The following is a 24057-nucleotide window of genomic DNA, read 5'->3' on the forward strand; positions in this document are numbered from 1 at the left end:
AGGGGAAGGGAGGCAGGGCCCGGCTTTTCTCTCACCTGCCTCACTACTACCTGTGTGCCCAGGGTTTGTGGAGCCAAGGGCTCCTCAGTCTCCTTGCTGGGTACCATGCAGAGCAGGAGGATTGACGAAGGAGCTAGAAGGGAGAAAGGCAGAGACTCCAGCTCCCATTCTCCCGCTCCTCTTCTAGTACTCGGCCTGCAATGCCCTAGGTACCCAGGCTGTGACCTACTGCAGCCTTCTTCTCCCCTGGGGTTCTCTTCCCAGTTCTCTCCCCAGTATCCCAATCCTACCCCCAACACACTGCTCCGGGAAGTCCTTCCTCCTCCCACCCCAAGCAACCCTCCCTTCTGGCACTGGCTCCTGCGTTAGGAATCCCTGTGACAACAGAGCTTCCTGCCCTGGGGTCCCAACACTGTGGACACTGGTATTTTTCATGAAGGTTGAGGCTCATGGCTCCTGCCGGGATGCAACCTCACCCCAAGCATTCTACTATGTTGCAGAGAGGGCTGGCTACCGCACCCTTCTCAGGGGGCCTCACGAGAGGAAAACCATGCTGGAAGCAGGGGGAAAGCTGAGGAGGGTCTGATGTCAGGTGTCTGTCTCTAGATCCCAGATCTCAAGCAGAGAGCAGACAGCACGCCCCAGACTTACAGTAGGCACTCAGTAGGCACCGGGTACCCACGCTCTCCCATGTCCCGGGGCCCAAGGCCAAAGCCCTTCCACCGTGCTGTCAACACATCACTAGTCTCTGGCCAGAGGCAGGGATGAGTGGTTCAGCTGGCAGCAGAACAAAGCCAGAGCCAGGACCATCACTGGGGGGTGGGGGTGTTATACAGACCTGTTCAAACTGAGCGACTATGAGTGGGCCACGATTGCCCCCTAGTGGCTGAATGTAGTCCCTCCAGCTAGTCCCTAAACCAGGATAATGACAGTGCCAGTCCGGCAGAGGGCACCTCTAGTTGTTCCGTCTTCTTGAGCCTCTGGGGTTGGTGGACAGGAGAACAAATTCAGGGAGGAATTCTAAGGAGCTCTTGGGCAGGAAAGTCCTCTAACCCTGTCTGCCTGGAGGACATGGTAGAAGGGCCTGGTACAGTTCCTGAGGACAAAGTGACGGAGACCTTGGGCCAGCTTGTGTAACAGCTCAGTAGGGCTGCCTCCTGGTGAACACCCCACCTCTTCCTGAGAAATGAGACCCACAAGGGACCCGTGTCCAGGTGTGCAGAGCCCCACGGCATCATCCAGCTCCCATCAAGTGGGACCACAAACATCAGATGTCATGTGACCATCCTCGTCTGCTCAGCCCCTTCCAAGGCTAGGGACAGAATACCAGCAGCTGGGCCATTGAGGTATGATGGTAACAGGAGGCAGAATGCTTGGCACCTTCCCAGGGAGTCTCCAGTCTGTCTTTGAATCGCTGGTTACCTCCTCTGCTGGCAGGCAGTTCCCTCTGAGGACAACTCCCCGTGAAAGGCAGCCTCCACTCTGGAAGCATCTGCATGGGGCCCAGGGTGACAGGAAGTCCTCCTCCCTAGCCCAGCAAAGCCTTTGTCTGTGAGTTGTGGTCTCGTATCCCCAGCAGGGGCAATGAGGGGCTGTGCTGTGTCACTAACATACATATCCAGGCCCCAGCTCAGGCGGCTGCAGAGATGGGGGCTCAGGCTAGCTGGGGTCTGTCTTGTCCTGGATCCGGAGTTCCATAGCAGCACAGTGGCACAATAGGAGAGGGCCGGGCCGGGCCTCTTCCAGGAGAGTGGAGAGCAAACAGCTCAGTAAACATGCAGAGAGCAGAACTCAGGTGCTGGGTCTCAAAGCACTGGCACTAACCTCTAGTTTCACAACCAACTGTGCTCTTAGCCCAGGACACCAATCCCCCCAAACAACTGCAGGCCCCAGTACCACGGGGTAAAATAGACAGATATATTTATATTATCAAAAAGTATCCAAAGTGGGGGAGGGGTAGCAGGCAGCCACAGCCTGGGCCTCCCTGCAGCTTACACCAGAAGTGGGCTGACCTCCCCAAGCCCAGCTTTTAGCTTGTAAAGCTTCCCATGAGCTCCCTCCCAGACTCCCCAGGAGTTCTTTCATGGTAGCAGCCTTCTGCTGCTCTGGAGCCTATGGGAAAGGGGTGGGCTCCCTCCCAGCGGGGCCCCAGGACCTCCAGCCTCTCTTACAGAGCTCCTGATTTCTGCCCATCTCTCCAATTCCACAAACTCAAGGAGAGCGACCCTGGGTAAGCAAGCCAGGTCAGGAGAGCAGGGAAGGGCCCCTCCGGGAAAATCCCATTGCCAGCCCATTCCTGTCCAGCCAAGGAGCCCGTGCTGTAGTCAGGATGTGGGATGTGGGTACAGCGTCCCCGTGTATTCTGCTGGTTCACACCAAGCATGCAGAGCACGAGGGTGTCTGAACAGGAAGGCTTCCTGGTGGCAGTGACAGTGTCCCAGAGTCAGAATGACTCCATGCTCAGACATGACGGAGGAGCTGTAGGGAGCACAGAAGCCCAGATTCTGTAAGTACTTTGTGACAATAAAAGGGTCCAGCCAGCAACAGAGCAGATGCAGAAATGTCAGCGGCTGGGGTTCCCAGGACCAGACAGAGGGGGGCCAGAAAGCCAAGGAAGGGAGTGGAGGGGCTCTGAAAGACATTAGTCAAGTGAAGGCAGGCGTCCAGCCAGGTCCTCCCCTCCAGCCTTGCCCACAGGGACCAGAGTCACTTACAGAAAGGGGGTCGGCAGTGAAGGCTGCCACACTCCGGCGCATTTCATTTTCACTGCCACGCAGAGGGATCAGCGATACACTGCCCATCCGGACCTCGGGCACTGCCCGGGACACTCGAGATGGTTCTGAGGGCCACACCAGACCGTCGTGCTAGGGACAAGGAATGGAGTGCTCAAGTCTAGGCCACACCTCAGCTTGCAGACTCAGCTCCAGATCCACCCACCCTTCTCAGAAAAGCCTCCAGCTAGGATCTGAGCTGCCGCCCTCAGCTTTGATTGAGGCTGATATGAGAAGCAGCTGTTTGCAGATGACCGTATCCCAACACAAGCCAGCCAGCTAAATTACTCAATGGCTCCGTCTCCGGATCCACAAACCTCCCTAAGAATGCAGCATAAGGAAAATCTTTCCCCCAGAAAACACTGTCTGTGCTTCCCCTTCCCAGCATCAAAAAGCTGCATGAGCCACCATTTCCACCTAGGCCTTGACTATCAAGAAGCTCAGGGTTAGAAGATAACTGCAGGAAGAACTCAGTCCAGAGCCCTGGTAGTTTTGACTCCCTAAACCGTTCTGAACTCTGTTGAACATCTGTCCTAACCCATCTGTTTCAAGTCTAAGCAGCCTCTGACCTTGCTCTGGCCCTGGGGTGGTCACCAGCCCCTGCAGCAGGCCTTTTCCATGGGTGTGGTTCTGCTTCCTGCACACAGGTGCTGAGGAAGCCCGGAGACCCCACCTCAGGCTTAACCCTGCATACCACTCGAACTCTCTTGAAACTCAAGGTCTATTCACCTTTCTTGAGTGTGGTCTCAAAGTTCTTACAGTCTGCTGCTGACCCATTGCAGGTCAACCTCTGGCACTCCTGGCTTCTCCCCTTGTAAGCGATGGATGTGGCAGTTTGAGTGAGAAGGCGCCTATCAAATGCTTGGTCCCTAGCTGGTGGAACTGTTGGGAAGGATGTGTGTGACCTTGTTGGAGGTGTGTCACTAGGGGAGAGGCTTTTCAGTTTCAAAAGCCTATGTCATTCCCAGTTAGCTCTGTCTGTCTGTCTGTCTGTCTGCCTGCTTTCACCTTGTGTCTCAGCTACTGCTCCAACACCATGGCTGCCTGACCACTGCCACGCTCCCCACCATGACGATCATGAACTCTAGCCCTGTGGAACTATGAGCCCCAAATTAAGTGCTTCTTTTGTAAGCATTCCTTCCTTTTCCTTTACGCCCGTAGGCCTTTGGATATGTTGTTTCCTCTGCTGCAATCTCCCTGTGCCCAGAGACCTAATTCCCATGACACCATGTCTCTGCTGCTGTCCCCTTCTCCCCGGCGGAGCCTCTTGAGGAGCCCCCTGCACCTGGTACCTGTACAGAGAGGAAGGTGGCAAACCACTCCCGGAGTTCCATCTGAGTGTCACAGCAGAGGTACCTGCAGAAGGCACAGGCCAGGTTGCTGCTGAGGGCCTCGGAGTAAGCATTTTGCCAGCCCCGTCTCCCCACAGGCCCCGAGAAGTGAGCCCGGTCCTGCCCACCGAGAAGTGAGCCGGGTCCTGCCCACCCAGAAGTGAGCCCGGTCCTGCCCACTGAGAAGTGAGCCCGGTCCTGCCCATCTCCCCTGGCTCACCACTGCTGCTTCTCGTGCTTCTCCGTCTCGTGCACCACCGTGAAGCCCCAGCTGCAGAGAAGAGCCAAAGAAGATGTCACTTGACACTTGCCCGTCCCCCCGAAAAAACCCCAAAGACTCACCCTTAACAATGCTAGCAAGATTCTAACCCACACCTGTGATTCTCAAACATGAACAAGCACATGGGCAGCTGAGGAGACATTAAGCCTGGGTCCCACTCACAGAACCCCAAACTCAGGAGGCTCAGGGTGACACCTGAAAAATCTGTGCTTCTATAGTATGTCCAGATGACGCCACTGGCCAAGAGCACCCTGACTGCAAAACTATTACATTGCCCCTCCTCCCCGCCAAGCTGTGCCTTCCTGTCAGTTCAGAGACTCCTAGCCATAGGCCTGGCACCTCAGGCCTGGCTTACCAAGTAGGTGGCCGCAGTTTCTTCTTCACACCCAGGTAGACTTTGAGACTCTTGACAGGCCACTCCTTCTCAGGCCGGTGACTCTGGGGGGACACCTCATCAGTCAGGTAGGTACAGTCAGAAGTAGCTCTCCCGTCTGCGCAAGGCCTTCCCCACCCCTTGGCACCTCGATACGCATTCTGGAACAGGGCTCTTCCTCCAGGAAATTTCTCACCAAAGCCCTCCCTGTTCCTTGTCCAGCCAGACACTGCTCTCTGCAGTAGCATCAGACAGTCAACCCTCAGTCCCCAAGGTAGCATTCCAGCTGGGAGATCCAGGGTAATGATTCCCAGCCCCTGCTGCCTGGAAAACTTGAGACTCAACTCGCAGCATAGACCTGACTCCGATACCAGCTGGAGGGAGGATTCTGGAAGCCCTCTACCACAACACGTGGAAGCAGGCCCAGGCCATGTGAGAGCCTTGGCTACCCACTAGGGTCTATATTTGTCTCAGCCACTCATTATTCTCCCTCCCTGCCTTACATGGAGGCTCCAGGGTTGACCGTGTGAACAAAGCTTAGAGACTAGCAGTCTCTATTGGACCATCAGAAGGCCAATGGCCCAAGCGGAAGCTTAACGGCTGTTCTGTATGATAGGCCAGAGGGAGAAATTCCCAGTGGTCTAAGACAGGAAGCAAGAGACCCATGTACCAGGGTGGGGAACCAGATTATTGACACATTTGACCGGCCCCTACCTCTGCATACATGGGTCTGGGCTTGGAAGGAGCAGGCTGGCTCAAAGGCAGAGGGAATAGGGGCAGTGACCCTCAAGGAAGAGGCTGCTTGAAGGTCACTGACCTTTTCTCCTGTTGCTTAGAGTCCTCCCCTTACCAGGCACCCCTGGAGCCAGCAGGGGCACAGGAAGGACAGTAGGGGAGGAAGATGCGCTTACAACTGCAACTGGGGCTCCAAAACTGAGCCATCCCCACCTTGGCCCCCACCGTTGCTCCCAGCCGTCCCCAGGCATGGCTCCTCAGCAGGAGAGAGGATGATCGTCTCGGGATGTGGGCAGAACTCAGGGAGGAAGACCTGCGCCGCCACCCCCCCAACAGGCTGAGGCATTGAAAGAGTCAGCCTGCTCACTAGGAGGCAGAGGAAGGAGTAGGAGATGGAGACAGGCTGGGAGGACAGAGGCTCCTGTGAGGACAACGGAGCAGGAAGAAGGGCCTGGAAGAGGTCAGGCAGGATGGGGAGGGGGGGAGACTCTGAGCAGAGTCAGACAGAAGGCACGGCCTGTGCGCAACAGTACATGGCAGTCCCGGTCAGGGCAGGAGACGGACAGCTCCTGCATCTGGAAACAGGCTTCGGGCCTCCTTTCCCCAGAACTGTGGTGTGTGGTGTATATGTGGACAGTGGGAGGCACGGAGGCAGAAGGTAAGTCCTACAGGAACTGCACTCGGGGTTCGGGTACCACTGAGGTTCAGGGTCATGGGCAAGGAATGAAATTTATGCTCATGGTTCCTCATGCTGGTACCATGGTTTTTCTAGAATATGCCTTTCTCATGTGCTCCAGAGTCTTAAACAACAGAAGGTCTTGGGATGGGGACTGAGAAGCCACAAAGCCTGTTTGGTATGAGACTATCCTAATTTCACGTAATCTTTCCTGTGGCCCCATAAACTAACTGATATCAGGATCACCAGCACTTTAGTGGCCTAGCCACGGGCTGATTCTGCCAGGCAGAGGCACTGGAGTGACAACAGCATTGCCTGCTTACATGTGACTGCCTCCTGGCCAGCCCCCAGAGCTCTACACTGTCAGGACACAAGCCAGAGGTCAAACCCTAACACATGGCCTTCATCCTAGTCTTCCATGAGCAAAGTAGCCTTGAGCCTGCCCTGAGCCCTTTCTCACCCAGGAAAAAGGTAACTTCCTCCTCTTGAGAGTAGGGCCAAGTGCTAAGTCCAGCTCGATAGCCATCAGCCCTGTCCCTTCTCTCTATGCCAAGAGGTCAGCAGCTGCCTTCCAAGGCGCCTCAAGTACCCTTTTCTCCTTCTGTCCACACAGACCAAGGAAGCACCCCTAGAAGGAGGGCCAGGGGCGTTAACACCCTAGAGCCTTGGTGGGCTGATGCAGGGGTGAACAGGAGTGAGTGAGAGACCCACAAGGAGGAGAAGACATGTGGAGGTGCCTGCCAGGAGTCCAGGCAGCATGGAAAGGCAGAGGTGAAGATGCCGCACCATCTGACCCATCCTCCAGGGCGGCAGATCTGTTCACGAGATTGTGCTGAGAAAGGAGATTGTGCTGGAATCGCCGTGGGACCTCGGGCTGGAATACTGTGCCGGGCACCGCACCTCCACTGCCGGTCTGTATAACCATCTACACTCTGTGTGCCCTAAGGCAAAGGTGGTATCCACAGAAGGTGGATCCTGAGCTGAACCAAGCCAGGTGCAGCCCCCAGACAGAAGTTACAGGCTGAGAAGCCTCAAGAGCAGAGTGGAGGGCTCTCACGGGTGGCAAAAGAGAGCTGAGCCACTAGCTCAGGGCCAACAGTGTCAAGGCCGTTCAGACAGCCACAGCACTTTGTCTAGGTTTGGAAGGTGGGCAGCTCTGAGAGCAGCAGAGGAGATGAAACAGTCTTAGCCCAAAAGTGGGTCTCTGTTGCTGACTTCAGAACTACTTCTCCACATACTATGGGAAACTCTAGAATCGCACCAACAAGGGTGATGAGGAAAAGGTCTTGGTTTGGGGTTAGGGATAAAGGGCGGAGTTTAGGTACTGTGCTCCAGGGTAGGGGCCAGTGAACACTTGTAAGAGAACAGGGAACCATGCCTGGAGAGAACTGGGAGCCCTGACTGTGTCCCCAAGCTCTACCCGGCTCGCCTGGCCCCAGGTAGTGTAAGGCAAGGCAGCTGGCAGCTGGCCCACAGCTACTCACGGTCTCAGGGGCCCCGCTCCACGGCCTTTGGCTCTGTTTGATAGAGGAGCAGGGTTACGGAGGGCATCATCCAGTCTAGAGCCTGGACAGACTATGTAGTGATGTAAAGGGAAAGGGGAGGGGGGTGGCAAGGGCATGTGTGTGCAGAAGATGGGGTCCCAAGGGGTGTGGACCAGAACACCCGGCATGTGGGTAGACTAGGTCAGGAGGGCTGTGTCATCGGGAGGGGCAAAGCAGGCATGGGCACAGCTCAGGACTGTCATTATGGAACATATTCTTGTGACAGTTGTGACAAGCCACAGACACAACATGGGAGCATACGTGTGATGTCATGGCAATCACATTCACTCCAAGGCCTCATGGGGCTAGAGGCTTCGAGTAGCTACTCAGGGCCACAGCAGGGGAATACACATCTATTGTCAGCCACTGTGCTGCCAAGACACTCACATGGGACCTCACTCTTGGAGACCAAGGGCAGTGTTGTTCATGAGTGTCCGAGCACACATGGGATACAAGTGTCCATCACAGGGCTTACCCGAACCTCCTTGTAGAGCCGTAGGCAGCTGCTGTTGAGGATGAAGTAGCGATCATGGAAGCCACCCGAGGGCAGCCCCAGACCCAGGAGGCTTCGGTCTTCACGGAACTTCATCATGCCATGCTTGGTGTCACCCACACGGCTGGCTAGTAGGGGACTGGAGTGAGCATGGACTACACTACCCCACCTACCGGCCTCAGTGCCCTACTGCATGTCCCAGCCTGGTGGAAAGCCCCCAGGTCCCTCTACCTGAGCTGTTCTGCCCTGGGGCCACCAGGTCCCACCCTGCTTCTAGATGGAGGTACGCATCACCCTGCATCCCCTGCGGCACCACTTACCCAAGTACAGCAGCATGGACTCCATGGACTGGTACTTCTTCACCACCAGGTGGCTGTCTATGCCCAGGCCATGCACAATGGGCAGCACCTTCTCCGAGTAGTGCAGTGGACGCTCTGTGGAGAGGCCACACCACTGTCACTGTCACTACACAGCTAATTACCAACCAAGGGCAAGCACACGGACACAAGCCACTTACACATCTCACCATCCACCAGCAGCATACATACCATAAGCCAGCTTGTCACAGCTAGTTACAACCAAAACCAAGTCTGTATTGTCACCCATGTGTCCCCAACAAGCACTGCCCCTGCTCACACCAAAACTGCTCCAGTTCCTTCTACCCTCACCGGTTAAATCTGGTATGCCTCTCTGCACTGCCCCACAGTTCAGCTTCTATTTGGATTAATATCAGGACCTTCTAGTGGCCTCCAGCATGTACTCTGACTTCCTGTCACGGCTCTCCCAATCTAGTAGCGAACAGCCTCTTCTCAAAACCCTGTCACTAACCACTTGATGGCCCTGCATCACCACCAGGCCCCATGTGTCTGCCTCTACCTCCAATCCCACCCTGTGTCTCTTGGAAGACTCAGCTCAGGGCTAGAGCTGCTGTGCTTGCTGGGAGCACTTGCCCCATCTTCACCAAGTAGCCCTTACTCTTCCTCACAGCAGGCTCAGGGACTCCAAAGCCATCAGCCCTGTCAGAGGCTCTGCAGACAGCCTGGGCCTTCCCTTTAAATCAGTTAGCTAACACCAAGGTAGTTGTCTGTTTCTGGCAGTGATCGTGGTCTAAGCATCTCCATCCCTGACCAGACTGACCCCTGCCTGGCTCCTCAGCCTAGTACCTGCCCACTCAACAAAAACAGCTGATGTGGGCAGCGATTCCACCTCTCGCCCCAACGCCACTCCCTTCACCATAAAAGGCTTCAGTTGGTCCACCCACCACCATAGACAGGCTTTCCCAGCCCAGCCATCTGCTTGTATGAGCACCACTTTCTCTGCCCCAAGAATGGTATCGCCCTGAAATGCTGCTGTTCTGCAGGCAGCACCATTCTGACACGCGGGAAAGCATCATCAGGACTGGCACCACCTATCCCTCCCCTGTCTACCATCAGCCCTGTCACAGCCACCACCAGACCCTGTTAGCTGCCTGTCACCACCAGCATGGAGATCCCAATGTTTGTTCGCGTGTCAGCGAAAACAGTCATCCAAAACCTCTGGTTCCCAAACTGCAGGGAGCAGGGGGAACAAAGGCTAGGATAAAGGCCGCCCATGGCCACTCACCTGCCTCCTCCTTCTCGTTGACCTCAAAGCAAGTCCAGTAGTCCTTCTCTCTGATGCTCACATTGCGGCGGTCTAGGATCTCCAGGGCAAGCTCCTCTGCTGTCATGGAGGCTGGGATCTGCAGAGACCCAGGAGAAGACCAGTCAGTCCCAAATGTATCACGAGCTCCTGTTGGGCCACAATCTCCTGTGATTCAGGCACCAAACCCACTCCTCATTGGGTCCGCTGAGCCCCAAGATGCAAAGAGGAGTGTCTTTGGGGATCCTCATACATCTCAAAGTGGCCATCTGTGGCTGCCCCTGGCCCAGCCGGGCTTAAAGCCCCCACCTTGACGTGCTGTTCAGTCTCCACCTTCTTCTCCTCCAGGTACACGGTGCAGATGAAGTCCCCAGCATGCTGCAGGAGAGACGGGGCTCAGCCAGGGGTACGGGGAGCAGTGCTAGCAGCCAGCCCAAGCCTACCCAAGCCCTGGCCTGCACCTGGGTCCCACTGGCAGTGCCAGCCACTCGCATCTTCACAATGGCGGTAACTTCCTCCCTCTGCTTCCTCAGCTCCTCCTCGTCCACCTGGGAAGGGCCATATGGTCAACGCCATCTGAGAGGCTCAGCCTTGCCCACCCCTCCCCTCACTGGCCCTGCCACAGGCCCCAGTCCCAGCCGGGACTCACACTGAACACCACCACGTAGTGATTGATGAGGTCTTCCACCACCTTGCCGGCCTTGTAGTCCTGCCCATCTGTCTGGAAGAGTGTGGGCCCAAACACAATAGCCAAGTTGTGTGTGTTCATTTGGTTTGTGTCTGAGAAGCACTGCACACTGGAGTGAGAACAGAGGTGAGCGATGATTGAGGAGCCTGGCCCAGAGCTTTCCCACCCAACTTCTCAGCTCCCATCAGGCCAACACTGGCCGAAGGACCGAGGTCAAAGAAGACAGAGTGGACCCTAATTATGGAGTGAAAGGGACACGTCTCAGGTCCTGGCAAGGTATAAGACGGAAGCGAGGGCATTTGGCCTCAGTAAGCTGGCCCCAAACTGACAAATACCCCGTGCCCCCTATCCTTCAGGAAGTAAGTTAAGCTACAATGGCCAAGATCAGGGCAGTCACTGGTTGGCTCCCCAGGCCCACCTGCTACCCAGGAGCAGGCAGTCAGCCAGGTTTGGAGTGAAAGAATCTCCTCCACACATCCACCCAGAACCTTACATTGACATGGCTCCTTACCAGTACAGATGGCTGATAAGGGCCTTCACAGTGGCCCGGTTGACAGGGGGCAGATGCACAAAGAGCTCTTGGTACCTGGAGATCTTTTCCTCCTCATCCTCGATCTCTGGGTGGGGGGAGATGGACTGGGTTAGCAACCGGTCACCAATGCCCCTTCCAGAAGCTTTGCTTCTCATGATGGAGATAGCATCCCAGGCACCTGGCAGGGACCGGGACGTCTCCATCCTCCACCTCTAAGCAACCCCATCTCCGTAGAGCATAGCTAGAAGACTGGGAAGCAGAGTACGCAGAGGAGCTGGGGCAAGCCTTGTCCAGAAATGACGGGGACACCCTGAGGTAGGGTGGACAAGGCTGGACGCAGGCAGCAGGACCCACCAGAGGCCTCCAGCCAGGCCAGGCGCTGTGCACGAGTGAAGAGGCCATCGGGCAGGTCCCTCAGGAAGCGCTTGAGCGCAGAGGAGACGTCGTCCACATGCTGCTCTCCCTCTTTGAGGTGCACAGAGCGTGCGTCCTGCCGCAGGCTCTCCAGCAGTCTCTGGGTCTTGGAGGTCTGACCACACTTGCGGTAGATACCCTCTGAGGTCAAGCCTGGGGAGGGAGTTACACCACTCTTAGCGGGATCCTGGGCACTGGAGACGGGGCATCACCAGAGAAGGGGAATGGCTGGGCCATGGGGGGGGGTGCTCACCACATTGTGTGATGTAGTCCACACAGCGGTACACAATCACCGGGATGTCTGAGTCCCCGAGCTGCTGCTCTGACAGTGTGTCTCCCAAGCTGGCTGCTGCTTTCTGGATGGCCGCTAGCCAACCCATGAAGTCCAGCCGCCTCTCACCCTGGATGTACAGTGTCCTGGACCAGAGACTGTCACTGTCCCACCGGTCTGTCCCTGTGTCCCACCTCTCCCCAGGCTGTTGGACTGCCCTCAGGCTTTTCCAGGCTCCTCAGGGAAGCTAAGGCTCACCTCCTCCGCTCTACCAGCACCAGAACTTGGTTCTCGCTGTCTCCTTGGATAGCTGTGGAGGGACCAGTCAAGGTGAGGTCCGGGTTTTGTTTACGACCCCCAAGCTGCTCCCCTCTGAGGCCCTCTAAGATGACACTCTGAGGTTCCACCCACCAACTAGAAGGATTACTGAGATGTACTCCAAGGACAGCAGAGGATGTGGGAGGGTAGGCTGGGCCATCTGGGCCATCTGGCCTCAGGCCGGAATAGAATTCAGTCTTCCAGAAAAGGGCTAGGGGTTGGGACCTGGGATAAGGAGTCCGAGAGATGGGGGAACCAGGCTAGGGTACACGTACAAAGCTCTTGCAGTCTCCGGAGCTGCAGTGGCTCTTCCCAGGGCCCTTCTGGGAAGACAGCTCGGAGCTCAGAGCCAGCCAAGGCAAACCAGCCTTCCTGGGCCTGCTGAAGGCTCAGGCCAGCTTTGCAGGGTAGGCGCCCAAGCCGCTCAAAGTCCCGGGCTAGCAGGTCCTCGGCCAGAGGAGGCACAAATGCCTAGTTGGGGAAACAGTGGGGAGAGACAATATAACACTGCATAGGCTTCTGGAGATGCCCAAGCTCAGCTCCTTGGCCTGTGGGTTAAGGGTTCTTTCCCATCTAGCCACTTCCGCCCCCCTCCCCAAGGCAGAATGTAGCACAGTGACAGAACTTTGGTGTCATGTCCTGCTTTGTACCCGTTTGTATGTGTCCTTCTCTTGGGATGTCCCTTCTCTGCGATCCCACAGTGCCCCCATGCTCGGCCATCTGCTACATCATTGGATATGCTACTGTGCCCACACTCAGTCTGTCTGACCCACTTCCATAGAAACAACAGGAGACCCAAGACAGGTACACCTGAGTCTTCAGGGCTCTGGCCACTGATCTTCAAAAGCCATAGAGAACTCATCAAAAGCACTAATGGGGGATGAAGAGGCCCAGGCTCTCAAGGCACAAGAGGGCTCTTGGCTTAGTTTCTAAGGCGGATCTCTCCTCTGTAGCCTCCTTGCCTTCCTTTCTCGCTAGTCTGACCTGCAAGGCTAGAGACTCACGTTCCTGGAGTCAGCACTGTCCCCGTTACGATGGCCTAAAAACTTGTCCCCTCACCCCCATAGCAAATATCCCTTAGGTGCCAGAGGGCTGCAACCTATATCTCCCTTGACCTGAGAGGTCTGTCCTGAGTCTGCTGCACCTCCACACAGCTCCCGCCCCATCGGGGATGGAGGAGCTGGGGTGCAGCCAGAGGTCCCACCCCACCTCTACCACACACCGCCCTGCTAACCCAGGCCCACCTTGGCAATGCACTTGACCCACTCATGAGCCAGCTCTGCACTCTCCAGCCCGAACAGGTACAGCCGCTCTCCCTCTGTGTACACCTCAAAGGTATGCTCAAAGCTGCAAATATACAAACCACGATTCACCCAGCTAGTCCGGCGCCCCCCTCCCTTAACCACCACTCTCTCTACTCCCTGCCCTTGTCAGTGCCCTTCCCCTGACCCCCAAGAGGTAGACAAACAGCCTTAGGCTGCAGCCTCATGGGATATGCTCAGTGTTTTACGGTCCTTTGCGTGTGGACCTGAGAAGGTCCTGTCCTTTTCTGGGCCTATGTCCCTGTCTCCCCAGTCAGAAGTTGAACTTCATAGGCACTAGTAGTTTGTGGTGATGGCCGGGGATGCTCACCCATGGGTGTCCAGAGGGGAAACTGCCAGGCATACAATCTCACTGGCCCGAATCTCCCCATTGGGTGTCACTGCCCGTTCATTCTCGTAGTAACTCAGGACCCCATCACTAAGGACACACCAGCGCCGGCTGAACTCTGGGAAGAAGTTTGGCAGAGGAACCATGAAGAAGCCCCCAGGTTTGCTGAAAAGCACTCCTGCCTTTTTCCTGGGTCCCTGATTCCTCCAGACCTGCAGGCTCTCCGCTCTAACTCACAGCTTCCCCGAGTATTCCTCTGGCGGCGGCCCTATGCACCTAGTTCCCACCTCTCTCCCCTTAGCCTCTCCATGAACTTTTGGCCTCTACCTTGGAAGCTAGGGGTGATGGAGTATTGCTCCTACGTCTGTTTAGACATTAGATGTTTAGGTGTTAGATCCCATGCTGCCCCCAGTCTCTCAGCCTGGATCTGCCCTCTGTCTGCCTCTTTGACCACTCCTAGCTCCTGTCCACCCAGTCCCTCTACCTATAGCTCCAATGGCATAGGAGGTCTTGGAAGCCCACCCCGTGCCCACTCTTCTTTGCCAGACACACACCTCATCCTACAGTCTGTCTCCTCCTGCAGTGGCTCTGAGGAGGCACAAGATCCCCAAAGGGAGCAGAAATGGGACTCTGGACCATGGAAGGTGAGAGAAAGAACAGAACACCCAAGCCAGGCAGGCTCGACAGCTCTCAACACTAGCCTCACAGTGGCTCAGAGCTTCCTGGCACCCAAGGTGAAAAAGGATGACTCAGGGGCATTACATAAATGACAGGGGTTACATAAATGACATTATCAGGCAGATGAAAATGGACCAGAAGCAGCTCAGGGTTACACTGTCTGGAAATCAGAGGGTTTTATCTGGGGTACTCCAAGAAGGGGTGTTGAGAGAGGCTCTAAGAAATGGCCTTTCCCCCAGCAGGCTTTTCCTCATTTTGTCTGTGTGACCCAACTCCTATCTTCTGAGGGCAATGTGCCTCCGAGCCTGTCTCCAAGGATATACTCTCCAGAAGCAACCAGCCCTACTGTGGTCTCCTTCACTCTGCAGATGTACGTCAAGTTCCCACTGGTACCAGCTCTCCCCGGGTACTTGGGCTACATGTATACAGATACACACAACGAAGGAAACCGAGACAGGTGTGGTGACAATGCCCATGATTTTAGCTACACAGAAGGCTGAGACAAGACAGCAGCTTGAGCCCGGGAGTTCAAGGCCCAGGCTCTGGGGCGCACAGAGATATGTCTTGTAAAGAAGGGAGGGGGGAAAAGAGACTAGAAACAGATGGAGCAGTAGAAGAAAAAGTAGGATTGAAGGTGACATGCAACACTGTATAAAGTGGCTGGGGATGGCATGATATCCCTGCGGACATGGCATTTTATGGGGCATCTGGGGAAAGCATTTGGGGCAGAGAGGTGGGTGTGAATCTGGCATGTGTGACAAAGCAAGGACGTCACAGGGCTGGGGCAGAATCTGGGGAGGGGTGTCTGTGCTGTAAGAGGGTGGGTAGTTGACAGAAGGTCCTGGGTGATGGGTAAGGGGTGTCTGTGCTGTAAGAGGGTGGGTAGTTGATAGAAGGTCCTGGGTGATGGGTAAGGACTGCAGGTTGCACTTGGAGTCAGGGAATAAACGGGAGGCAGCTGAAATCTAGAGGGACGGCACTCAAGTGCGAGCCCTCAAATTGCCTTCAGTCCACAGCTGGGGTGCACCAGACACCCAGCCCAGACCACACCCAGCAAGGGCTCCGTACAGACTTTAGGCTTGAGGAAATTGCAGTGCCACACCCAACCCCCACCCCAGTCAGCCCATTTCTCAAGTACCTACTGTACACAAGAGGCCAAATCCAAAAGATTTTCCTGGTGGCCCTGCCAAAGTTCACTTGGCACCCTGGGGTCCACCAGTGGAGCCACGCCGGTTTCCTGGCCCGACACACTGTGGGCCGGGGCGGGCATGGTGCAGCCAGCACTCACCTTCCCGGGCACGGCGGTCCTGCTGAGGCTTGCTGGCAGAAGCTGTTTTGTAGAGGAAACCACTGTGGCTCACGGTCGGCAGGATAATGGAGTAGTGCTTTTCCATGGGCTTCACCGGGTCAAGTCGAGGGACCTCTTTGGAGTGGAAGAAAGAACGGTAGTAGTCATGCTGGGTGCCCAGGAGGTGTCCTCTGAGACAAGGCACCTAGGCTCATGCTCTGGTTACAGTCCTGCTTCCTCAGCTCCCTGCCAGCACCCGCAGGCTCCTACTGCTGCCTCCAAGGTTTTGAAAAGCCACATCTGCACATCTGCCTGCAAGTGGGAAGTCACTCCATTCTCAGGACCCAGCTCCAGTCCTTCCCATCTCAAGAAGCCTCACTGACTCCCAAGCCCACCCCACACTCTCTGTTGGAGACACAGAGCCAAGCATACTGGAATGAGGGGGCTTCGGGCCAACTCAATAACATTCCCTAGAGAGCGTTTTGTCCCAGACAACACAAAGGCCAGTGAAGTAGCCTGGCCCATTGGTCAGCACTGAAGGGTCCTGCTCCCTAGCCCAATCCAGCTGGGTGGTCTCTTGTACCTCCCTAGACACCTGGGTCCACTCCAGTCCAGCACGCCCCACCCACCCGTGGCTCAAAGCCCAGAGCCCCAGCCGCTGAGCCCCACCCTCAACCTTAGGATGTTGCCTCAAGAGACCAGGTCTGGGCCACAACCAACGCCATTCGCCCTAGCAACCCCCTCTTCACCCACCCCAAGAATGGGAGCCAAATGGGAACCAGCCCAGGTCTGTGAGGGAACTCCACCCAGACTAAGCAGGAAGACGACAAGGCTGCTGTGTAGGTCGCACACACATGGCAACAAGCCTCCTCCACGGCAACACACACAGTCCCACTGCACATACACAATCCCCAAAGCCTTAACACTCCCAGAGGGAGGGAAAAGAACCTAGACGGCTCCAAGGTTCATCCTGGAGAAGACACCACCACTAAAGACCCACACTGTCAGTCAGGACAGAACACACGGATAGACAGACACAAAAGGGCCCTCGCAGAAATCATGTGTCCACTGACCCATAAACCCCAAACACAGCCCAAGTACTGTGCTGCTGCTCCAGGGACCACCAAGGATCTTCCATCACAGCTTGGGAGTGGCCTGCAAATCCAGGTTCCCAGCTGATGCAGTTTCTGATGACACCCCTGTAAATCCCTCTAAAATGCCAGACCCTGCCAGCCGAGGACAGACTCCCCTGGCCACTCACCTGTGCTCTGGTTATTCCGTAGAAACTCCATCTGCAGCGTCTGTCCAGCCTGCTCAGCGAGAGCCAGGGGTGTGGGAGCTGCCGGGTCCCCTGAGAAGCAGCTGACCCCAGCCCCGCAGCCCAGGAGTGCCTGGGTCTCAGCCAGGTCAGTGGTAGTAACTGCAGCACACAGGGCCTAGAGGAGAGGGGAGGGTCAATCGAAGCAGGGGTGGGAGCATGCCAGAAGGGGGGGGGGGAGAGGAAGGAATCACCCGTATCTGGGTGGACCATCCTCAGACTGAAAGAGACCAGGGCTTAGGGAAGCCAGAAGAGAAGAAAAGAAAAAGAAGAGGAGAAGGCAAGCTGGGGAGGCTGGGCAGAGACTACCCAGGTGAGGCTGGCGTCCTAGCCACAGGGCTCACCCTGTGGGTCCTGGGGCACAGCTTCTGGTCAGGCTGCAAGGAGCCACCGGAGGATCTCAGGCTCCTTCTGCCTAGCAGCGGGGGCAGAGGGCGGGGCTAAGGGTTGTAGCTAATTCCTCCCACATTTGAATTCCTCACTGCCTGCCCAGCCCTCCTGACCAATGGGAATCATCATCCTTCTGGCTTATAGGCCAGACTGGGCCGGGCTGAACTGGGGCCTGGACGCCTAGGAAGTGGAGGCCTAGCATCCACAGAGCTCTGGGAGCTAGACTCAGCCTGCCTGGGTAGGGTTGCTTGGAGGAAAAGTTGAAGGCCACCCCATAGGTCACAAATGCCACCCTGCTGCCTCCAAACGAGTCGTCCCCCACTCAGGCCTGAGCCAGATCAGGGTGCAAGACTCGGTTCCCAATCTTCTCAGGTCTGGGGCCCACATGGGGCCTCATCTAGAATGGGGTGTGGATGGGGTGGGTCAGAGCAGTCCAGCTGTTTTTCATGAGCCTGACAGGAAATAGCATCCCCATCAAGTTCACTCCTTTTGGCAGGGCTCTGAAGGAACAGGACAGGGTGCGGGAGACAGAGGAATCAGGAGGAGGCAGCCAGATGCTGAAGACATGGCACTGGACCAAGAGCCCAGCCTGACTCCTCCCTGCATTGTCCTAGTGTCCCTGATGCAGCCCTGCTGCCCTCTGGGCCTCAGGTCCCCTCTGTGTTCACAGCCCTCTAAGCTATGGAAGAGATGGGCAGAGAGGAACGGTGACAATGAAGAAAGGGATAGGTCCCAGGGTCCCTGACAATGCAGGGACAAGAAGGCCCAAGAATCCCAGAGACTCGGTGTGCTGACCTTGTCCAGCTCCTCTTGGTTGCCAAAGAGTGGGTGGTAGCGGCGGTACTTGCCCTCTCTGTATTTGGCCTCCAGGTGGTTCCGTCTGGCACCAGGGCTGCTGCTGGGCTGCAGGGCCTCACTGGGGGGCACGTTGGCGGCCCAGAAGTGGTTCCCAGGGCCATTGCCCAGCTGTAAGAAGAGCTGTGGGTGTGGGCAAGAGGTGAGAGGGTCAGCTGACAATGAGAGGTCCCTGGATGATCAGGCCACATACCCCAAAGCTTTCCCCACGCGGGAGGGGGGTCAGGAGCACTAGGTCTGCTGGTAGCCATGGCGCTCTTGCTCGAGGTCCAGGCTCTTGGCCCAGATTGTCTCAGACAGTCTGATAGGAGAATGCTTGAGGCCTGGTCTCTGGAGGCCTCGCTGCTGTCTCACCCGGGCCCCACATCTGGAACTCTGCATTCTTAAGGCTGTCCCATGAGGGATGGTGTCTAACCTGCTAGCCAATAGGGTAGGTGGAGACTGGGTCTGCCTGTCCCTGACACCCCTCTCTGGATGAGAGGCAGTGGTGGTTTCTAGGTGAAGGGGGGCAGCACTAGGGCTGAGAGCGGTCCCCCCTCTGTTCCATATTCACCCCATTGCAGGCATTTCCTGAACTCCCCAGCCCACTTGTACAGCGTACTGGAGTCACAGCAGAGAACAAAGCAGAAACACTCCCTGCCACTATGGACCTGCTCAAGCTTTTTTTTTTTCTCCCTGGGCCTCAGTGTCCTCATCTGTATCCTGGGTATTCCAAACCTAACTCAGGATTATTGCAAAAGACAATTCGTTAACAAAAGCCACATTGATATGCCAAACACATAGTGGGGACACATGAAATGGATATGCTGGGACATCCCCAACTTAGCACTGAGGTCCTGGGTGGCAGGTTCCTGGATGTAGCCTCCTGTTGCAGGTTCCCCATAACAGTCATCATACACACACACACACACACACACACACACACACACACACACACACACACGCACCCACGCACGCACACACACACGCACACACGCACCCACCCATGCGTGCGCACCAGAGAAGTTTAAATGCATAGCTTTAAATATATGTGTACATGTGAGCCTCAAATCATGCACCATACACACGCTATGCTCACGAATGCAGGTGCAGTGAAAGCTCAGAGGCACTGAGGGTATGCACAGGGGAGAAGAGCCCAGCTCAACTAGGGCATGGGGTGGAAAGGAACAGGCTGGGTGGCCAATATGCAGTAGTCTGGTAACCTTAGGCACATTACAGCCCAATCCAGGGCTTCAGTTTCCACATCAGGACAACAGCTGAACTATATCAGGGGTCAGCAATTCTCTAAAAGGTCAAATAATACATTAAGTTTTGTGGAACACATACAATCTCTCTATCAAATCTTTTTTTACAATCCTTTAAAACTGTAAAAAAAAAAAACATTCTTAGTACACTGGCCAGTTTGCTGATTTTGCCAAAAATAGGCTTTTCCAAAATCCCCACCCACTAAATTATCTAGAGGTTCCCCTCGCTCCAAAGTTCTGAGATCATTGAGATGGGGGATGGAAGGCAACAGTTGAGAAGGGAACGCAAGCATGGGTGACAAGCAGGGCATGCCCACCTGGATGAGTGTTTCTGTCCACACCTTCCTGTCCATCTTCAGGCTCCGCACCTTAGACACTGCAGCACCCAGGCCACGGTGCTCCCCTGTCATGAGGACCAGATATAGTTCCTTGGGTGCAACCCGTTCAGTGAGCACTCAACCACCCCCAGTGCTCCTCAGGCAGGCCTGGAGCTAGTCTGTAACTCCACTCTGGCATGGCTCCAGAATCTGGTCACATACCCATTGCTCACACCTTACTAGGGCTCCCCTCCAGGCCACTTTGCAAATCTCTGTTCCACACCATCAGCTGCTCTGGTAGTAGATATAAGGACCTATCCACTCCCCCGCCATCCCCAACTTCATGCCTCAACTCTCTTCCCCATTCCCCCACATGGCCATGCCTTCCTGTCATTCAGGTCTCAGCTGACATGCTACCTCCTCAGACATGTCCCAAACAAATGGTAACTTCACGTCCCTCCTCTTGCAATTGCAATGCTTTCATTGGTTCCTGTGTTTTCGGCCTTTCCCACTGCAGTGCAGCTGCATATGAACAGGACCTGAGCTGGCTCTAGGTTTCTGTTCTCAGTGCCCAGAACAAACCCTGGTACACAATAAGCATTTAACAAATGCCAGTGAAAGGAAAGCCTAAGGTTGGAGCTAGAATAATGACTTGCTCAGCAGCAGGTCCAGAGTGAGAGTGAGCTAGGGACATTAGGAATACCTGGCTCAAGCCCAGGTCCCGCATCCATATACCATCTTCCATGGAGAACCACATCCACCATAGTCAGGCTGTATCATCAACGGATTGAACTGACTCTTTCCTTACGTGATCACCAGCGAAGCTGCCTCTTGTCAGCACAAAGACCTCCAGACCCCAAGCCCTGACATCTGCCCTAAGGTCTCGCAAGCCTAGGGGCTCTTCCCAACTTACTGACTCACTCAGATCTGTGCTTCCTCCTGAATTCCCACATCAAGGTCCACCCCACCCCACCCCACCCCCAGCAGCCATGCAAAACCACCAGCCGGGCACTGTAGGCTCTCAGGATAATCCAGTGACCAGCATGCAGTAAGCAGAGTCAACAGATGAAATACACTGTGGGTCCCACCTTTTCCCAGTCCCACCCTCCTCAGCCATGCTTCAGGGAGACTTTCCTGTGTAACTTTCACACCACCCTAGGTCTTGGAGCTTCCTGGATGGTGCAGCAGCGCCCTGCCTCTCCCTGCTCTAGTCTCCAATCTCAGCTTCTGCCTAGAAGCCAGAGTCTGGCCCACAGAGCTGACCACGCCCCTGGGCCCCTTGACTTTACATCTCACATCTCCTCTGGCCAAAACTCTGGCTCCTCTCTCAGCATGAAGAGCCCTGGTGGGCCTGGCCTCCTACATGTGACAGGGACACCAGATTCCAACAGGCTAGGCTCTGATCTAAGCTCACCTACTTGCCAGGTAGCCCTGAAAAAAATCCTTTTTCCCCTTTTGTCTGTCCCCACCCCTGTGAAGAGAGTATAACCATGAATTGAGGACCAAAGGTCACCCCCCCCCAAGAACAGCCAATAATGCTGGAGCAGCCTTAGGAATAAGGGCCCCAGGGGCCACCAAATTCGCCACCTATGGCCCAGGGGCCAGGCTGTCCCACACATGCCTACCTGCACAGCGCTTGCAGATGACAACGCAGAGATTGATGGAGGCCCAGTCAGGCTGGGGAGCCCCACAGTCAGCACAGAACCTGTTGGCGGCTGCGGCCCAGATGCGCTCGGCCACCTCTGAGGTAGACAGGGCCTCTGCGATGGCTCCCTGCATGGCCTCCAACCACTGCTCCTTCTCCAACTCTGAATCAGCTGAGAAGCTGGGAACACATAAGGAGGGAAGCTGAGTGGAAAGGGCTGGCGGGATTGGAGGGTCAGTGTGAGGAAGGCGTGGCCTGAGCTCGGGGTCAGAAAAGAGATCATCTTGGGACTGGAGGGAAAGTGAGTAGGACTAAAGGAACCACAGAAACTAGGAGTAAAAGGGGGAGCCGGGAAGACATGGAGGCAGAAAAGAAGGGCTAAGACAGGCGATGAGGGAGTAGAGGCTCAGGGAGGGCAGTGTGGCACACAGGCGGAGGACAGGCAAGCAGATGGGAGAGGAGACAACGAGAGACAGGCAGAGCAGGCACACGGTACCCTCAGGAGAGAGGAGCACCAAGCCAGGGCTCGTATGGGCGGAAGACAGAATACAGAGGTGTGTGCCGTCTCCATCTCCAACTCCTTCACATCCCAGCCCCAGCTGTGACTCCAGAAAGAACTGCCCTGGGGGTCCAGCAGAGGCAGAGGCAGAGGCAGTGGGTCTCTGTGAGTTCCAGGCTGGCTTGGCCTACATAGTACATTCCAAGACAGCCAGGGCTGTGCAGAGAGATCCTGACTTAAAAAGAAAGGGAGAGAGGGAAGGAGGGAGGAAAGGAGGGAGGGGGAGGAGGGAAGGAGGGAGGGAGGGAGGGAGGGAGGAAGGAAGGAAGGAAGGAAGGAGGGAAGGAGGGAAGGAGGGAAGGAAGGAAGGAAAGAAGGAAGGAAGGAAGGAAGGAAGGAAGGAAGGAAGGAAGGAAGGAAGGAAGGAAGGAAGGAAGAAGGGAAGGTGAACTCCATGGGCCTGACAAACAGACCCCAGCCATGGCCTCCTGCTCTTCAGGGTGGGAAGCTCTCTGGACAACAAATACAGAACTGTCTTCCTTCCTTCCTTCCTTCCTTCCTTCCTTCCTTCCTTCCTTCCTTCCTTCCTTCCTTCCTTCCTTCCTATAAAAGCTCCCTCTGAAGCTGGGCAGTTGTGGCACACACTCCCAGCACTTGGGAGCCAGAGGCAGGTGGATTTCTGAGTTCGAGGCCAGCCTGGTTCAGAGAGCAAGTTCCAGGACAATCCTTGCTACAAAGAGAAACCCTGTCTCAAGAAAGAAATAAAAACAAAGAAACAAACCCTCCCTCTGGCTCTTTCTCTGCTGTTGCTGTCACACAAGTGTCTAAGAGTCCACACTGTTATAACCTATCAGCAGAGTCGAGGAAGGGGTGAACGGGTAATGGCCATGGGCGCCTCTTTGGGAGAGGGGCTGATGAAGACGGCCTCACCACAACAGCCAGCCGGGGAACTCAAAAGCTGCCAGAGCCTCAGAGAGCAAGGGCCTTCACTGCACCAAGCCCTGTCGGCCAGAGGGGAGGCCTTTTCTGCTGAACATCTGTCAGCCTCATTAAGGTGGGTGACAGTGACAGTAACCAGGGGACCACAGTGGCCTCTGCAACTGGCAGAAAGAGAACCCCAAAGTGGTGAGCTGCAGCTGTTGAGGCCACCAAGGATTATGGCAAAGAATTACAGGGCCAATGTCACAGGATACTTCAGATATAAGAAACAGACAAACATCAATCTAGCTCTTGAGGTCAAAGGTCACTACCCTGCTATCACCATGGACACAGTGAAGCCACTAAGACCGACAATCATCGAGTAATGAGGCAGAGACCAGAGGGCCTGCCAGGCTTTGGCCAGGATGGTGACAGACACAGAAAGGGGACAGCCAAAGTAGAGTACAAAAGAGGTAGACAGTGACAGGCTGCATGAGGCGGAGAAGGGCGGTGAGGGAGGTGTCCCAGGAGTTAACAGGCTTTGAGCATAAGCAGGTTCTGCTGGAGAACCCACAGGCTCGGGGTTGGGGGCGGCCAGGAGGTCCTGCAGAGCAGCACCCAGGGAGAGGGCAGCAGGCGCGGGGGGATACCTCACAAGCAGTGTGAAATGGCCAGACGAAGATGGGAGAAGACTTCTGACAGACCACCAGAGCAGACCTGCTCCATGGGGTAGGGCTGGAAGGGACGGGAAACGGAAATCCCAAGAGGATGCTGGTGAGCCAAGGGCGGGGCGGAGGGCTCACCTGAAGATGCGGTAGGGGGTAGTGAGGTCGAAGCTGCGCCGGTCCACTTCCTTCACATTGCCCACGCTCATGTCTATGAGGGTGATGCCAACGCCCAGATGGAACTCCTGGTGGGTGGGTGGGTGGGGAGGAAGGCCAGGCTGAGAGCAGGACTTAGGGCACGGGATGGGAAACAGGGAAAGGCGGTTCCTAGGGATAAGAAAGAACCTAGGAGGGAGGGAGGAATCTGAGCCCGGACGGAAGCCTGGACTGGGCCGGCCGGGGTGAGGGTGGGGTGGCGTAGGAGCTGAGTGGGGCAGGATGGAGGAGGGGTACCCAGGAGCTGGATGGAGACGAGGTAACGGCAGACAACAGGGAAGAGGGGGCACGCAGGCAGGAGAAGCTGGAAGGGAAAATACTGGGCTTG

The 24057-nt window shown here is 55.9% G+C and overlaps 1 protein-coding gene across 6 annotated transcripts in view; it reads right to left on the reverse strand.

The window, feature by feature from the left end:
* Positions 1 to 1903: 1903 nt before the first annotated feature.
* Positions 1904 to 24057, reverse strand: part of Arap1 (ArfGAP with RhoGAP domain, ankyrin repeat and PH domain 1) — a 67805-nt gene continuing 45651 nt past the window's right edge. For 3 of the 6 annotated variants that reach the window (XM_040757791.1, XM_040757794.1, XM_040757799.1), the window contains 25 exons: positions 23652 to 23758; positions 21412 to 21611; positions 19787 to 19872; positions 18166 to 18348; positions 16924 to 17098; positions 15663 to 15797; positions 13679 to 13814; positions 13291 to 13393; positions 12322 to 12517; positions 11987 to 12038; positions 11711 to 11874; positions 11398 to 11610; positions 11023 to 11128; positions 10473 to 10620; positions 10285 to 10371; positions 10133 to 10201; positions 9806 to 9923; positions 8524 to 8637; positions 8186 to 8331; positions 7651 to 7683; positions 4738 to 4991; positions 4323 to 4373; positions 4064 to 4127; positions 2715 to 2864; positions 1904 to 2478 (listed from right to left, as the gene is read on the reverse strand). In XM_040757791.1, the coding sequence (XP_040613725.1) occupies positions 2461 to 2478; positions 2715 to 2864; positions 4064 to 4127; positions 4323 to 4373; positions 4738 to 4991; positions 7651 to 7683; positions 8186 to 8331; positions 8524 to 8637; positions 9806 to 9923; positions 10133 to 10201; positions 10285 to 10371; positions 10473 to 10620; positions 11023 to 11128; positions 11398 to 11610; positions 11711 to 11874; positions 11987 to 12038; positions 12322 to 12517; positions 13291 to 13393; positions 13679 to 13814; positions 15663 to 15797; positions 16924 to 17098; positions 18166 to 18348; positions 19787 to 19872; positions 21412 to 21611; positions 23652 to 23758 (3108 nt within the window). In that variant the 3' untranslated portion in view covers positions 1904 to 2460. The remainder of the gene's footprint in view (positions 2479 to 2714; positions 2865 to 4063; positions 4128 to 4322; positions 4374 to 4737; positions 4992 to 7650; positions 7684 to 8185; positions 8332 to 8523; positions 8638 to 9805; positions 9924 to 10132; positions 10202 to 10284; positions 10372 to 10472; positions 10621 to 11022; positions 11129 to 11397; positions 11611 to 11710; positions 11875 to 11986; positions 12039 to 12321; positions 12518 to 13290; positions 13394 to 13678; positions 13815 to 15662; positions 15798 to 16923; positions 17099 to 18165; positions 18349 to 19786; positions 19873 to 21411; positions 21612 to 23651; positions 23759 to 24057) is intronic. The other 3 variants (XM_021229532.2, XM_040757786.1, XM_040757773.1) reach the window with 3 other exon arrangements.

This window comes from Mesocricetus auratus, unplaced genomic scaffold, assembly GCF_017639785.1.
Source record: "Mesocricetus auratus isolate SY011 unplaced genomic scaffold, BCM_Maur_2.0 Super-Scaffold_4256, whole genome shotgun sequence".
In the NCBI taxonomy this organism is placed as follows: Eukaryota; Metazoa; Chordata; class Mammalia; order Rodentia; family Cricetidae; genus Mesocricetus; species Mesocricetus auratus.